The sequence below is a fragment of the Mirounga leonina genome, unplaced genomic scaffold (assembly GCF_011800145.1).
Source record: "Mirounga leonina isolate KUSES-001 unplaced genomic scaffold, KU_Mleo_1.0 Mir_150, whole genome shotgun sequence".
Lineage (NCBI taxonomy): Eukaryota > Metazoa > Chordata > Mammalia > Carnivora > Phocidae > Mirounga > Mirounga leonina.
In genome coordinates this window covers 23610429-23626094 of record NW_023270374.1, presented here as the reverse complement: position 1 = coordinate 23626094, position 15666 = coordinate 23610429, and the positions used below count along the sequence as shown (strand labels likewise).

At 54.7% G+C, this 15666-nt stretch overlaps 1 protein-coding gene across 2 annotated transcripts; it reads left to right on the top strand.

The window, feature by feature from the left end:
• Nucleotides 1-7764: 7764 nt before the first annotated feature.
• Nucleotides 7765-14034, top strand: LOC118011354. Of its 2 annotated transcripts, none has more exons than XM_035006077.1 (5): nucleotides 7765-7914; nucleotides 9030-9111; nucleotides 10745-10825; nucleotides 11808-11939; nucleotides 13793-14034. In XM_035006077.1, the coding sequence occupies exons 2-5, from the start codon at nucleotides 9030-9032 to the stop codon at nucleotides 13927-13929; spliced, it is 432 nt and encodes a 143-aa protein (XP_034861968.1). In that variant the 5' UTR covers nucleotides 7765-7914; the 3' UTR covers nucleotides 13930-14034. The 2 variants fall into 2 exon arrangements, with proteins under 2 accessions (XP_034861968.1, XP_034861967.1); XM_035006076.1 differs by having other exon boundaries at nucleotides 7768-7914; nucleotides 10661-10825.
• Nucleotides 14035-15666: the final 1632 nt, after the last annotated feature.

Below are 15666 nucleotides of genomic sequence, written 5' to 3'. Positions count from 1 at the left end.
GGCTGCGCTCACAAAAATACCATAGATTGGGGCGCCTGGGTGGCTCAGTCATTGAGCATCTGCCTTCGGCTCAGGTCATGATCCCAGGGGCCTGGGATCGAGCCCCGCATCGGGCTCCCTGCTCTGCGGGAAGCCTGCTTCTCCCTCTCCCATTCCCCTGTTTGTGTTCCTGCTCTTGCTGTGTCTCTCTCTGTCAAATAAATAAATAAAATAAAATAAAAATACCATAGATTGAATGGCTTACATACAACAGACATTTATTTCTCACAGTGCTGGAAGCTGGAAATCCAAGATCAAGGTGCTGGCAGATGCCGTATTGGTGAGAGCCGGCTTCCCTGTTCAGAGACAGTTGGCTTCTTAATTGCAACCTCACAGGGCGGAGGGGAAGAGGAAATTCTCTGGGATCTCTTTTGTAAGGGTCCTAATCCCTTTCATGAGGGCTCCACCCTCATGACTAATCACCTCCCAAAGGCTTCACCTCCAAATGCCGTCACATTGGGGATGTGATTAGCATACGAATTTTGAGGGGACCCAAACATTCAGTCATGGCACCACCAGATCCCACTTCATCCCCATCCTGGAAGTGGAGGGACATGAGGGAACAGGCCTGGTGTACAGAACATGCAGGCCACTAATGCTGTGAGTTTCTGTGTGTACTTTTGGGAAACAAAAAGTGCTGGGAAGAAAATAGATGTAGACTGATGAGGAAGGGCACTTTCCATAATGTCAGGGACAGTCTCTCGGAGGTGGTGTTTGCGCTGAAACTTAGAAGAAAATGGTTGGGTTTGGGGTGTCAATACTTAACATCCTCTTTCTTGCTTAAGTTCTGAAACAACTGCATCACATGAGGGGTCAGGTACATGGAAATCAAAATAACATTCAATTCCTGTTGCGGTTACTGTTGCACATAACCAACCACCTGAGGGGCGCCTGGCTGGCTCAGTCGGAGGAGCATGCAACTCTTGAAGTCAGGGTCGTGAGTTCCAGCCCCACGTTGGGTATAGAGATTACTTGAATAAATAAGTATTTTTATTTATTTTTTATTTTTTTTATTTTTATTTTTTAAAGATTTTTTATTTATTTATTTGAGACAGAGAGAATGAGAGACAGAGAGCATGAGAGGGAGGAGGGTCAGAGGGAGAAGCAGACTCCCTGTCGAGCAGGGAGCCCGATGCGGGACTCGATCCTGGGACTCCAGGATCATGACCTGAGCCGAAGGCAGTCGTTTAACCAACTGAGCCACCCAGGCGCCCCTAAATAAGTATTTTTATAAAACAAAACAAAACCACCTGAAAACTCCGTCTGTAAAGCTGTGTCTGACGCTGATGGATCCTGTGGGCAGGAACTGAGAAAGGTCACAGCAGAGATGACTTGTCTCTGCATCAGTGTTTGGGGCTTCAGTTGGGAAGACTTGGCAGCTGAGGGAGCCCATGATGGCTGGGGGCTGGCATCCTCATGACTAGAAGCTGAAGCTGCTGTGGGTTGGCATCGAAGCTGGTCTCCCAGCCAGAACATCTACAGATAACCTCTCCATATGTTCTCTCCACGTGTTTGAAAATTGTGTCCCACATCAGGATATGGCACTTTTAGGATCTAGCTTTAGAGGTCACAGAGCATCATTTTCACCACATTCTATGTTTAAGGCCATTGCAAAGGTACACCCAGGGTTGAGGAACGGGGACATAGATCCCACCACCTGACAGCAGGAGTGTCAAGGTCACATTGTAAAAAGAGTCATTTGGAACTGGAGCTATTGTTGAGGCCACAAGAACTGACAAACTTGTTTGTGGAGCATAACTTAGAGGTCTGTGGGTGTTGGGCCAGTAAAGCTTTCTCAGATGGAAACATGAGAGGGGAAATAAACGAGTCTTGCTCTTGAGAGAAGAGCATGTCAGCAGAGGGGAGAGCGGTTACAAAGGCACTGCTGCGGGCAAGAGCAGAGCGTGTTCCAAGAGCTAAAGGGCAGCATGGCATGGGCAGGGTAGGAGAGGAGAGGTTGAGGGGGGAACTGCGTTTGGAGAGCTTGGCAGGGGGACCTTGAACATCAGGCTAAAGTGTATTGGGAGGCCAGTGGGTGCTAATGAAGTTTCAAGGAGGCCATGAGGCTGTCCCCACAAATGCCTGGGCCACATCAGGGGGCCTTATGACCATGCCCATGAGCCCCCCAGAGAAGACAAGAGCCCAGATCTTGGGGTTTGGCCAGGTCCCTCCCCCTGCTCTGTGCACCCTGTTTGGCCTGTGGTACAGAAGGCGCTGGAAGACCCGGAGCAGAAGCTGCAAACCGTTCTAGGTTAGTGTGGGGCCCCAGAGCAGGATCTGCAGGGATCTGTGCCTACCCCAGGACTGGTCTGAGCCCCTAACTGCCCCCGCCCCTTTGCCAAGTTGGACTATTTCCTGGTGGTGATGCTCCTGCTCTGCTCTGAGGTGGTACCCACCCCACCCACAGCTCCATCCATAGCTTGGCTGGTATGTCACTGGTGTGGCGGGTCCCCGCTCGGACCATGCATGGCATTCTCCCTCACAGCCCATAAGCAGAGCTTGGGTCTGACTGACATTGTGAAGATGTGGAAACCGAGGCCATGGGGGGAGTGGTGGTGGGGGCAGTGGTGGTCGGGGGAGCGGGGAAGAGGGACTGAAACCAGCAGAGGATGGAGCTGGGACTAGAATCCTAGACGTGGGCCTCCCGGGGCCCAGCTTCACCGCCCCAGATATTAGTTAGGGGGTCGTTCGCCTGGCGTTTGTATGTATCTGCCCAGGTGAGGGGGCGGTGATGAGGACCCAGGCGCCGGGGTTTCATTGCAGCAAGTTCTGACGAACCCTCACCCCCTCCAGCGGCTGGTGGCGAGTGGCCGCTCCGCTCTCTTCCCGCGGTCAGAGCCAGCCCCGCCGTGGGACCGCCTCCGCCTCCTCCGCCGCTGCAGCCGCCTTCCGCGCGGGGCTCCGCCCTGCTTCCCTACTGACTGCCACGCGGGACCTGAGCTGGCCGGGGGGCGGGGCTCGGGGGACGGACGGGGCTCGGCTGGAGCGGGCGCCGGCCCGAGAGGAGGGAGGAGTGACTGTCGGGCCGGGCCTCCGGGGGCGGGTCTGGGGGGCGGTGCGCGCTGTGGGCGGGACCTCAGTGACGGACAGGGAGGGGGCGTGGCCGGGGCGTTAGGCGGCGAGCGGGATGACAGCTGGGCAGGACAAGGGAGTGGAGGCGGTCGCCGTGCGGGGCGCCAGAGAGGATTGAGAGAGCAGGGCTGAGGCCAGGGCAAGGGTTTAGCGTGGCTGGTGAAGCAGGGCCGGACGTATTGACAGGGCCCAGGCGGCCCGCGGCTGAGGGATGGAGGAGGAGCTTGTCACGGTAGGGGCGAGGCCAGTTACCCGGTAAGCCCGGAAGGCCCGCCCGGCTGGGCGGGGCCGGCAATGACTGACAGGACAGGGCCGGGCTGGAGATGGCGGCGCGCTGGGCCGCCAGGTGGAGCCCAGCAGGAAGGGGGCAAAAAGATTGTCCGAGGGCCTGGGTAGGGATGACCCGCAGCTCGAGGTCGGGAAAGGAGGGAGGAAACGCGGGACGTAGGTGGCGTAGTATGAGTGACAAGGCAGGTGGCGAGACCGGGAAGGAGGACCGCTTGTGGGCGGGGCGGGAGGACTGACGCCTCTGGGGCGGGGCTAAGGGGCCATGAGTGACAGGCAGAGGGGTCCGCCCCAAACAGATCTGCAGCTCGGCAAAAAAATTCCTCTTCCGCTGAACGCGGCGAGCTTCGCGCATTTCGTGTGCCAGGTGGGGGACCAGTCGCCGTTGCTGCCTGGCTGCCACCAGCCGGACCCCACCCTCAGCCCCGCCCCCTCCTCAGGGGGCTTCGGCCCTGGGGCTGGAGCGGTGCAGAGGTCAGACCCGCCTGAAGGAGGTTTCCTCCGCCTGCCAGGCCAACGGTCCCTTCCCGTCCCAGCGAAATCCACCCAAGGCGTCGTTCCCAGGGCCGAGATGCCCGCCATTAGAGGCCTTCTCCGTGGCAGCCCTGGTTCGGCGTTGGTTGTGACCCGGCCCGCCTGCCCACAGTTGCGGAAGCGCTTTCTGGACTGGCCCCTGGAGCTGTGGGTCTTCGCGTGACGTTCTCCGAGCCTGCGCTGCCGCCTGGGCATCGTCATGCTGGCGCAGCCCGTCTCCCCGCAGGCCTCAGGTTGGGGAGTCTCAGGCCCTTGCACTTAGCCCGCCTTCCTGCGGGAGACCGGGATAGGCCTCGCCCTCCAATCCTGACCATGCCTTCTCTGTTCACCCACCCGCCCAACTAGCCCCAACCGCTTTGTGCCTCCGTTTCCCTGCTGTTCCCGGGCCCAGTTCTTACACTGCAGTCCCCGCCCCTAAGGATAAGTCTCGCTCCCCCTCGCTGCCCCCCCCCCCCCGCCCCTCTGTCCTCGACTCGGACTATCCGGCCTCTCTGGCCGCGCCCCTCCTGTCCCAGACCTCCCCTTATTCAACAGGCTCCTGGGGCTCCCGAGAGGTGAGGGTAGGGGTCCCCGACGTTTTGTCCAACACCTTTTCTACTTTCGCCTTCGGGTCCTGCGTGAGGCCTAGGTCTTCCTCAGTATTCCCTCTGGGTTGGGGGCCCAGAGGTGGGTCCTGTCCGAAGCCTGAATAGGCTGGAGGGAAGTGGGGGTCGGGGGTCCTACGAGCAGGATGCTGAGGCCATAGCTCAGGTCTTTGTCTTGGCAGAATCTCCGGGCCTCCCTGGATCTGATAAAATGAGTGAGAGCTGCCCCTTTCTATAGCCTCCCACTGAAGGGGCAGAGCAGCGGCGCCAGTGGGAAAGGGACAGATTCCTCTCACCTCCCATCCCTGCTGTTTATGCAACCTAAGCCTACATTTCCATGCAAGGTCCATCGCAGTAGCTAACCTGTAATGCACCATGGGGAGCCCCTCCTTTCTAGTGCCCTCCAAGGTTCCCAGGGGAGACTCCTGCTCCTCAGCCAGGGCCCCTGAGTGACCTGCCTCATGAGGGAGCCTGACTATTTCCAGGTTCGGGACTATTGCCCTGCAGGTGGTTGTGCTGCCCTGTATCCATCTTGAGCCGCCTGAGGCCTGCCTCCATCTCCTCATCCTCAGCCGTGGGACCGGCTCCTCCTACAGATGTTCCTTATCATAGCATCACCCAGCATCTGGGGCCTAGAGTTCCGACAGATGCGAGAGGGTGGGGGTGGGGGGAGTGGGAAGGGCGGTGGGGGAAGCAGGCAGGGCAGAACAGAGGGTCACATTCCCCAAATGCCTTTTCGTGCAAAGCCCTGTGAGGGATGGGGAAACTGAGGCCCAGAAATGGCTCAGCTTGGCCACCAACATGGCAGCATCAGAGCCTACACATCAGCCACTCACTCCGGTGCAACCAGTGCCCGCCTACCCCCTGGAAAGGTCTGACAAGACTTACGGCATGCTGCCCCCAGGTTGCCTGAAGGATGGTCTTCCTTTGTCCCTGGTCCATAGGGCTACTCTTCAGGACACCCTGGTCAGCATCCAAGAGATAAGGTGGTCCTCTTGGGGGGTCTCTCAACTCGAAATTCCCTTGGTAATGGGGAAGAGGGAGGAGCAGCTCCCAGGAGTAACCATAGCCAGTCCTGGGAGCTGAGGATTTCATGTCGTGGAGAGCCAGGAGCCTCCCACACTGCCTTCTCATGGCTTTGTGCCTGTTGCTACTGAAGTTCAGAATGGAGATGCACATCCTGCCCACCCTAGGGTCTCCCTAGCACCTTCCCTGAGTCCTTGCCCTTCTAGGCTCATCTACCCCCTGGGGATTAAGCCCCTCCGTCCAGACACTGGCTAGAGTGGGTCCCTGTAGCCAGTGAGGCCGCAGGGACCCTGATGGACAGGTGGGCACTGACCCATCTTATAGGCCCAGAGCTGGCAGACATAGAAGGCTCTGGACCCAGGCCACAGAAGGGACCCAACAGCCTTCACTCATCAATCCACCATTAGTATTCTAACAATCCCACAACACATTTCCTGAACTCATGCTCTGTTCCATTTTACCATATCACTCCCATACTTACCTCTGGTGGCCTCCCATCTTTAAAATAAAATCTAAGGGGGGCACCTGGGTGGCTCAGTCGTTAAGCGTCTGCCTTCGGCTCAGGTCATGGTCCCAGAGTCCTGGGATCGAGCCCCGCATCGGGCTCCCTGCTCTGTGGGAGGCCTGCTTCTCCCTCTCCCACTCCCTCTGCTTGTGTTCCCTCTCTCCCTGTCTCTCTCTGTCAAATAAATAAAAAAAATCTTTAAAATAAAATAAAATAAAATAAAATAAAATCTAAGGGGCACCTGGGTGGCTCAGTCGGTTAAGCGTCTGCCTTCAGCTCAGGTCATGATCCTGGGGTCCTGAGATCGAGTCCCACGGTGGGCTCCTTGTTCCACGGGGAGTCTGCTTCTCCCTCTGCCTGCCTCTCCCCCTGCTCTGACAAATAAATAAAATCCTTAATAAAATAAAAATAAAAGGGGTGCCTGGGTGGCTCAGTCGTTGAGCATCTGCCTTCGGCTCAGGTCCTGATCCCAGGGTCCTGGGATCGAGCCCCACATCGGGCTCCCTACTCGGTGGGAAGACTGCTTCTCCTTCTCCCATTCCCCTGCTTGTGTTCCCCTCTCGCTATGTATCTCTCTGTCAAATAAATTAAAAAATCTTAAAAAATAAATAAATAAAATAAAAATAAAATAAAATCTAAGATCCATACCATGGCCTGTGAGGTCTAGCCCCTCTCCAACCCTTTTCTTTGCCTATCACACTCAGGCCAAGATGGCCTCTCTCTGTTCTTTGAACACACCTGAGTTTTTTTGTCTCTGGGCCTTTGCACAGGCCTTTCTCACTGCTTGGAACTGGATTGTGAGCCCTAAAAGTTCAGGGACTGTTTTTAGTTTTGTTTGGCTCTATATCCCCAAGCACTTAACTTGGTAAACAACAGACACTCAAAATGCCTGTAATAAGTCTTAATAAATAATTGTTGAGTTAATGTGCCTGATGCTTTTTTGTTGACTTATTTAATCTTTACAACAGCTATGTCAGGTAGGTACTATCATTAGCTCCCTTTTCTAGAAAATAAAACAGGAGCTCAGAAGTTAGGCCATTTGGGACGCCTGGGTGGCTCAGTCGGTTAAGCCTCTGCCTTTGGCTCAGGTCATGATCCCAGGGTTCTGGGATCCAGTCCTGCATCGGGCTCCCTGGTCAGGGGGGAGCCTGCTTCTCTCTCTGCCTGCAGCTCTTCCTGCTTGTGCTCTCCTTCTCTCTCTGACAAATAAATAAAATCCTATAAAAAAAAAAAAAGAAGAAGAAGAAGAAGTTAGGCCATTTGTTGAGGGCCACACAGCTAAGATTTGAACACCAGAGGGAGGCTTTTTTCACCTCCTCTGGGTATGTGGGGGCATGGGAGCAAGGTGATACACTACAGTCCAGCTCCCAGATTCTAGATGCTTGTGGGCTTCCTGGAGCAGGAGGTGTTGAGCCTGGGCTGGAAAGTTGGCCACACTTTGGTCTGCAAAGTCCCTACGAGAGCATTCCAAGCGCAAAGAGCAGCAATGAACAAAGGTGTGGAGACAGGATGATCCAGCTCCTCTGACTACCAGACTCAGGGCTGCGCCGGCCCAGGACACACCGCCAGCTAAGTCCCAGGCGCTGTCGGCTGGGGGTCTCTAGAGACAGGACGCCCGTGGGCGGAGAAATTGAGGCGGAGACTCGCTCCGCAGTGCCCCTCCCCAGGCTGGGGGCCGGGGCGCCCCCAGGGACGCGGGCTGGGCGCTCCCAAGGCCGACCGAGGCAGGACGTTCCCACGCAGGGGTTGGCCTTGGGGAAGGCTGTGGGGCGGGCCCGGGGGCGGGCGCCCCGCGCTCTGGTCCCTCTGCGGCCCATTCTCCGTTACTCGCTCTGCAGACCCAAGTCGCCCTCGGCGCTGAGCCGCGAGGTGAGTGAGTGGGTGGGTGGGGGAGCCTGGCTGCCCGAGCCTGCGGGTGAGGGATGCGGCTTGGACCCGAACTTTCGTCACCGGTCGGTCAGGGCCGGTGTGGTTCCTGCCATCGAGGAGGATCAGGGGGCTTCGGCAGCTCAGAGTCGAGGACTCCTCCGGGAATTATCCTCTGTCCGCATGTGGGGCGCCATCTCTTTCCCCAAATGTAGATTACTCTTTCCCTCTCCCTATATGTGGGGCTACTTTTCACTGACAGGGAGCCCTTCTTTCCTAGATGTGGGCCTCCCCCCACCACATATGGTACAGCCCCTCCTTCTAATTATTGGGTTCCTCTCTCTCTCCCCAGATGTGGGGGGCCCTTTTTCTTTCCAGAAGTGGGCTACTCCCTTCCTCTCCCCAGATGTGTGCTCCTCTTCCTCCTTCTGACCCAATTTGGTCCTTAACCTCCTCTAAATCCTCTCCCCACCTCCCACCTCCAACCCCCCTGGGATGCCAAACCCTGAGACTTCCCTGGGGGGTAGGGGGTTGGGCTCAGCCTGTCCCCTCCCCCCACCAGATTCAGCAGAGCAGGCTCTGTGAGCACGTAGGCAGCCAATTAGGGGGGAAGAGGTGGGGGCCAGACCGGCCGTGCAAGACCTTGGCAGATGGCCCTGTGAGGAAGAGAGGTAGCCCTGGGACCTGCTCCCTCCCTACCTGGACTCCCACCCAGTTTCCTCTGGGAGGGGGAGCAAACGGAGGATTGCCAGGTTGGCCTGGCTGAGCTGGGGCTGGAACCAGAACCCAGGCTCCCAGCCCCAAACTATTGAGACCCTGCCTCAGGAGTTAGGCCTTCTCCCACTTGTCAGAAGGTGAATTGAGGTTCCAGGAGGGGTCTCCAAATGTCTAGGACCCCCGTCCACCTCTATCAGGATAGCAGACAAAAGTGGAAGGGTCAGGGGCATGAGGGTGACTTTGAAATCCTGGGACGCCCCCCACCATAGCACCCGTGAAAAAGTTTCTCTGTCTGGGCTCCGTGGGTAGGGGCAGAGGGCAACGTGGGGCAGAACTCTCTCTCTCTCTCTCTCTCTCACACACACACACACACACACACACACACACACACACACACCCAGATGTTCTTCAGAGCTGCCTGGAGCTTGGTACTGAAGAAAGCAGGACCCGGGATGCGGTGGACGCATAGCCCAGGAAGCGCCGGTAAGACCCGCACGCCTCACCCCTGTCCAACTCGGGCTCCTGCTGGCTGCCCTGGGCCTGCCCCAGACCATTTCCTACAATCCCACTCCTGGGTCCTGGGCCACATGCCTCTGGGACATGGAGCTCTCATTTGACAGCACCCCCTTCCATTCGAAGCTTCCTCAGGGCCTGAGCCCCAAACCTCAGGCCCCTAAGGACTTTGTGTCCTGCGGCGGAGGGTGCTGAAGGACCTTGCACCTCCTTTCCAGACCCTAGTCAGAAGAAAGGGGCCTAAAACAGGAGAGACTTCAGCCAGATATTCTTCCGGACCCCCAGAAGAATAACATTTATTGAGCCCTTACTGTGTACCCCAAGCTGTGATCAACATTTCACACAGATTAACACACTCAGACTTCATGACAGCCATGTGAGGTGGATGCTCTGCTATTATCTCCATTTCTCAGATGAACAAACTGAGGCCCAGAGACCTAGATATTAAAAGGGTCAAAGCAGGGCGCCTGGGTGGCTCAGTCGGTTAAGCAACTGCCTTCGGCTCAGGTCATGATCCTGGAGTCCCTGGATTGAGTCCCGCATCGGGCTCCCCGCTCAGCAGGGAGTCTGCTTCTCCCTCTGACCCTCTTCCCTCTCGTGCTCTCTCTCATTCTCTCTCTCAAATACATAAATAAATAAAATCTTTTAAAAAAATAATAATAAATAAATAAAATAAATAAAATAAAAGGGTCAAAGCAGTCCCATGCCGTCCTGGCAAGGAAGTACCAAGGCCTTCCATGTGGGCGTCTCTGGTATCAATAAACGGAAGCTTTATCGAGACCCTCCAGCCTTGCTCTGGACCCCCTGGACACCCACGCGGAGCCCTTCAGGGCTTAGCCATCAGGGAGAGCTTGCAGGAAAGGAAGGCAGTAGTAAAACCAACCTCTAGCTGCGAGGCACTGTGCTAACCCTTTCAAGTATGGTGTCCTGAAACTTCCCACAACAGGGTGAGGTAGGTTCTCTTACTATCCCCACTTTCCAGAGGAGGACATCGAAGCACAGTGAGATCGAGGGGCTTGCTGGAGCTGGGTGGGTGGAACTGGGGCTCAAACCCAGCTGACTCCAAAGGCGTGCCCTTGACCAGGGGTCAAAGGCATGCAGATAGTGCCCTACAGTTTGCAGAGCAGTTACACATCTTCCGTCTCAGGCTCATCTCACTCAGCCTTTGTCCACCCACTGCCTTTGCCTGACATGCCCTCCTCACCTCAAATCTTCCGAGAGAGCATGAGATTTGAAGCCAGAGGGGCTGAATTACAGCCCTGGCCATGCTCCTTACTGCTCTGTGAGTTTCAGCAAGTCACTTAGCTGTTCAGTTTCTCCATCTGTAAAATGGAGAGATAACAGTCTCAACCTGGCTCAGAGTGATGCGGAGTAAATGAGTCAACTCACCCAAAGGCCTTAGAATGGCTCCTGGCACACAGTAAGTGCTCAATAAAAGCAGCCCTCTTTTTAAATAGTATGGGTAGAGCTGGGATGTCCCAGGGGCAGCCTGAACTCAGCTCTTCTGTTGTGCCTGCAGCCCATAGCGAGCGGAAGATGCCCCCTTACACCAACTACCATGCCCAGCGCTCCTACCCCATGCCTGATGAGCCCTTCTGCGCAGAGCTCAACGCTGAGCAGCGGGCCCTGAAGGAGAAGGAGAAGGGCAGCTGGACCCAGCTGAGCCATGCCGAGAAGGTGGCCTGTAGGTGTCACGGTGGGGCTGGCTGGGGAGAGTGGGCTGGGGGGTGACTTTGGAAAGAAGGGCCTCCACCCAGGGCACCTGTGTGGCTCAGTCAGTTAAGTGTCAGACTCTTTGGTTTTGGCTCAGGTCATGACCTCTCATGCTGCATCTGCTTGAGATTCTCTCTCCCTCTCTCTCCCCCTCTGTCCCTCCTCCACCTCCCTCTAAAATAAAAATAAAAATAAATAAAATCTTAAAAAAAAAAAAGAAGGGCCCCCACCCAAGACACCAGAAATCCCCAAACACCTGAATGCATACCTGAGGGGTGAAGTTCATCATTTGTTCATTTATTCTTTTATTCAGTCAGCTGTTTGTGCACAGCCAGATACTAGGTGATGCTGGGGACACAGGAGTGAATCACCTTGATGGTTCTTGCTTTGGCCTGGTGCTCCCAGGTCAATGGGAGAGCTGACACAAACCTGGATAACCGTAATACAGGCTGTGTGGCTAGGGTGAGGTGTGTCCAAGGGATTGTGAGGACCCAAAGGAGAGAGAGAGAATCCTGGTGGGCCTCCCAGAGGGGGGCATGTCCTGGCTGGCCCTGAATGGTGAGGAGGAGGGTGTTGCCTGGCAGTAGGAACAGCGTGGGGAGGGATATGGAAGCAGGAGAGCATGGAGCATCCTGGGTATCACTGAGTGGTGTGGGGAGATGGAGCAGAGAGGCAGGTAAGGCGGTGGGGGGGGGGGGGGGGAAGGACCTGACCCTGGGAAACAGGAGGGATGTGTCCTGCCCACCAGAAGTGCCCCTAAACGACTCTGATATTTGGAGCCTGTTCCTGGCCATGCTTTGCATACAGTAGATGCTCAATAAGAATTTGCTGAATGGACAGCATCTGCTGCAAGACTGGGGAGGCTGGGGATCCCTGAGGCCAAGACTTGGCCCAGGGTTCTTGAGAGGGATACATGCAAGGCCCCCCCTTCCCCACCCCTCCTCTGCCTCCAGTGTACCGCCTCCAGTTCCATGAGACCTTCGCAGAGATGAACCGTCGCTCCAATGAGTGGAAGACAGTGATGGGCTGTGTCTTCTTCTTTTTTGGATTCACAGCTCTGCTGATTTGGTGGCAGCGGGTCTATGGTGAGTGGCAACCCCTCACCTTGCTGCAGGCCTGGGCCGTGCCCTTGGGGTCAGAGCCACCAGCCCAGCTCTTATAGGGCAACTATGCTGGCACTCATCTGCAGAGTTTTGAAAAGTCCCCCAAAGAGGTGTAGGGTGAAGGGCAGATCATGGCTGCCTGGGTTGCGATGTGGGAGCTCTACTTCTCTGGGCCTCAATTCCTTCATCTGTAAAATGAAAATAATAGTGCCCACATCACAGGGTTCTTGTGAGGATTTAATGGCTGCAAGCCAGTGCCTGGCACATAAGCCTGAATGGTGCTGTTACTGATTGCTGTTATTAACCATTAATTTTTCTGTAACAGAGAGTCTCCAACATACAAGAGCTTAAACAAGATACAGGTTTTGTTCCTCTCACAAAAAAGGCCAGGGAGAGTATGGAGACTCTGCAGCATCAGGCTCCTTCTGGGGTGTTGCACTGCCGTCCTCCACATGTGGCTTCCGTCTTGCCATCCAAGATGGCCGCTCCAGCTCCAGCCATGAAAGCCTACGTTCCAGCCAAGAACAGGGAAAGGGATGCACCCCTCTCTACGGTCCACAAGTTGCACACGGGCCTTCTGCTCACCTCCTGTTGGCTAGAAATGATCACATGGCCATGTCTAGCCACAAGGGAAGCTGGGAAATGTAGTTTTTAGCTAGCTGGTCACATGTCCAGCTACCGGCTTATGACTACAGAAGAGGGATTCTCAAAGTGTGGTCCCTGGACCAACATCATCATTTGGGAACTTTTAGAAATGCAGATTCTCAGCCCCAGTCTGGATCTACCAAGTCAGACACTTTGAGGGTGGAGCCCAGCCATCTGTATTTTAACAAGCTCTCCAAGTCATTCTGATGCCCACTCGGCTCTAGGAAGCACTGCTCCGGAAGCGGGGGAGGGGCTGTTGGGGAAGGGCTGACAGTTTCTGCCCCAGCTCTTCACCTCCAACGGTCTCACTTTTCTTCTTCTGTAAGAGTGTGATAGGAATTCCCGCCTTGCATGAGGATGAAATGAGGATGAATTCTAGTCTAGGCCAGTGTTTGGTGCTAATGGGTGCCATAAAGATCTTTTCCTTCTTTCCCACCCACTGAGCTAGAAAGTTCCGGTGAGGAGGTCAGACAGGCTGAGTCAGCCTCAGGGGCAGATGGACCAGGAGGTAAGGTCTGAGCAGTGTAGAGAGCTCCATCTCCCCTGATGCACACATCATGGCACCTAGAATGCCTCTTGAGTGCCTCAGCCTTTTAGTTAAGTACTGCCCTCCCCAGATTTCTAAAGTGAACTCCCCTTCCTCGCCTCCTAACTCCAACCCCCTTAGGAAGCAAAAGAAACCATCTCATCCTGGGCTCTTCCCAGTCAGGGGGAGCAAACTTAGTAATTATAATCACTACCATATATTATGTACTTAATATCTGTCCCACACTGTACCAGTTGCTTTATACATACTAACTCATCCAATCCCCACAGCCATAGGAGATAGGACCTGTTTTTGACAGGGAAGGAAACTGAGGCTCAGAGAGATGAAGTGACTTGTTCAAGGTCACACAGCAAGGGAGGGTGGAGCTGGGATTTGGATCCGTTCCATTGGGCCATAAAGTAAGGAAGCAGGCTGAGAAAGGGGAAGGACCTTGGCCCAATTCCCACAGTGAGTCTAAGGCAGAGCTGGGACCAAAACCCAGAGGTCCCTGGAATGAAGCTTTAGCAGGGAGTCTGGTGGGGGGACAGACAGGGTGGAAGGGGTGTCCTAACCCTGTGACTGGAGACCCTGGCTCAGGGGGACAGGGTGGAAGACTTGCAGGGTCCTGAGCCACCCCTGTCCCCACCCCATGCCTTACCTGCAGTGTTCCCAAAGAAGCCCATCACCCTGACGGATGAGTGGAAGGCCCAGCAGCTCCAGCGCATCCTGGATATGAAGGGCAACCCTGTGCAAGGCCTGGCCTCCCAGTGGGACTATGAGAAGAAGGAATGGAAGAAGTGACGTGGCATCCGGGCTGCCCTCCCTGCAGTTCCACCCCGGCCTAGAGCCTATGGAGGGCCCTTTCCTCTTCTTAATGCCAATAAAGCTGGCCTGTTCTCTTCTGTCTTCAGTCTCCACCTCAGTCTTTACCTGCCACAAACCCTACAGTATACCTAAGATTGAGTACTGTGGTGAAGGAAGGGCAGGAATAAGCCACTTTCCAGGGGCCCAGAGCCCAGCCAATCAGGGAGGGCTTCCTGGAGGAATAGGGGCTAGGTTTTAGTCTTAAGGGATATGTGGCATTAGGAAAGGGAGGAAGGAGAAGGGAAGGTATTCCAGGTGGAGGGAGTGGCTTGAGCAAAGGCAAGGACACTCCTTTATTCAGTCAGTTATTAACAAATATTTATTGAGCACCTACTGTATGCCAGGTACTAATCCAGGCCATGGGGATGTGGCAGTGAATAAGATAAAGTCTCTGGCCCCATAGAGGAGGCATTCTTTTATGGAGGGAGACAGAAAAATGAATATGTGATGAGTTCTGTAAAGAAACAAAACAAAGCAGGATAAAGGGACAGAGTTAAGGGGTGCCTGGGTGGCTCAGGTCATGACCTCAGGGTCATGGGATCGCAACCTGTGTTGGGCTCCATGTTCAGCTCCAGATACCAGTTGGGTGTATGAAAATTCAACTCAATTCTGACACGCACTTCAAAAATAGCATCAGCTACCACAGGTTAAGGGTTCAGTCCTACAAGAAGCCCTGCCCCCGACTTTTAGACACCAGTCCCCAGCCCAGGTTACCTGTGCTTCCAACCGACTGGCTAGAAATCAAAGGATCCCGCAACCCCCTCCTTGGGTTTGATTAGTTTACCAGCACAGCTCACAGAACTCAGGAAACCCGTTTACTCACTGGATTCCCAGTTTCTTATTAAAGGACAGAACTCAGGAATAGCCAGATGGCAGAGATGCAGAGGGCAAGGCACGGGGAAAGGCACGGAGCGGCCGTGTAGTGTCCAGGCACTGTTCTCCCCCCATCCCCACGTGTTCACCAACTCAGCAGCTCTCCGAAAAACCTGTCCTTCTGGAGTTTTATGGAGGATTTCATTACAGAGCCGTGATTGATTAAATCATTGGCCATTGGGGAATGATTCAACCTCCAGCCCCTCTCTCTCCCCAGAGGTGGGGTGGGTGTGGGAGTGTGGGATTGAAAGTTCAACCCTCTAATCACATGGTTTGTTCTCTGGGCAATCCTTAGGTGGGGTTCAAAAGTCACCTCATTAACATAAGAAGAGACACCTTCCTTGCTCTCATTACTTAGCAAATTCCAAGGGTTTTAGGAACTCTGTGCCAGAAACTGGACTAAGAGCAAATATATACATTTCTTATTATAAATCACACTATCACAGGCTGCCATAACAAAATACCACAGGCTGAGTGGCTTAAAGAACAGAAATGTATTTTCTCATAGTTCTGGAGGCTAGAAGTCCAAGATCAAGGTGTTGGCAGGATTGGTTGCTTCTGATGTCTCTGTCTTTGGCTTGCAAATAACCACCTTCTTGCTACGTCCTCACATGTGCTTTCCTCTGTGCATGCGCATCCCTGGTGTCTCTGGGTATGTCCAGATTGCCTCTGCTTATAAACACGCCAGTCTGATTGGGTTAGGGCCTTTCCTTTCATTTTAACTTCATCGTCTCTTTAAAGACCCTACCCTAAGACCCACAGCATGCTGAGGTATTGGAGGTTAGGACTTCAACATATGAA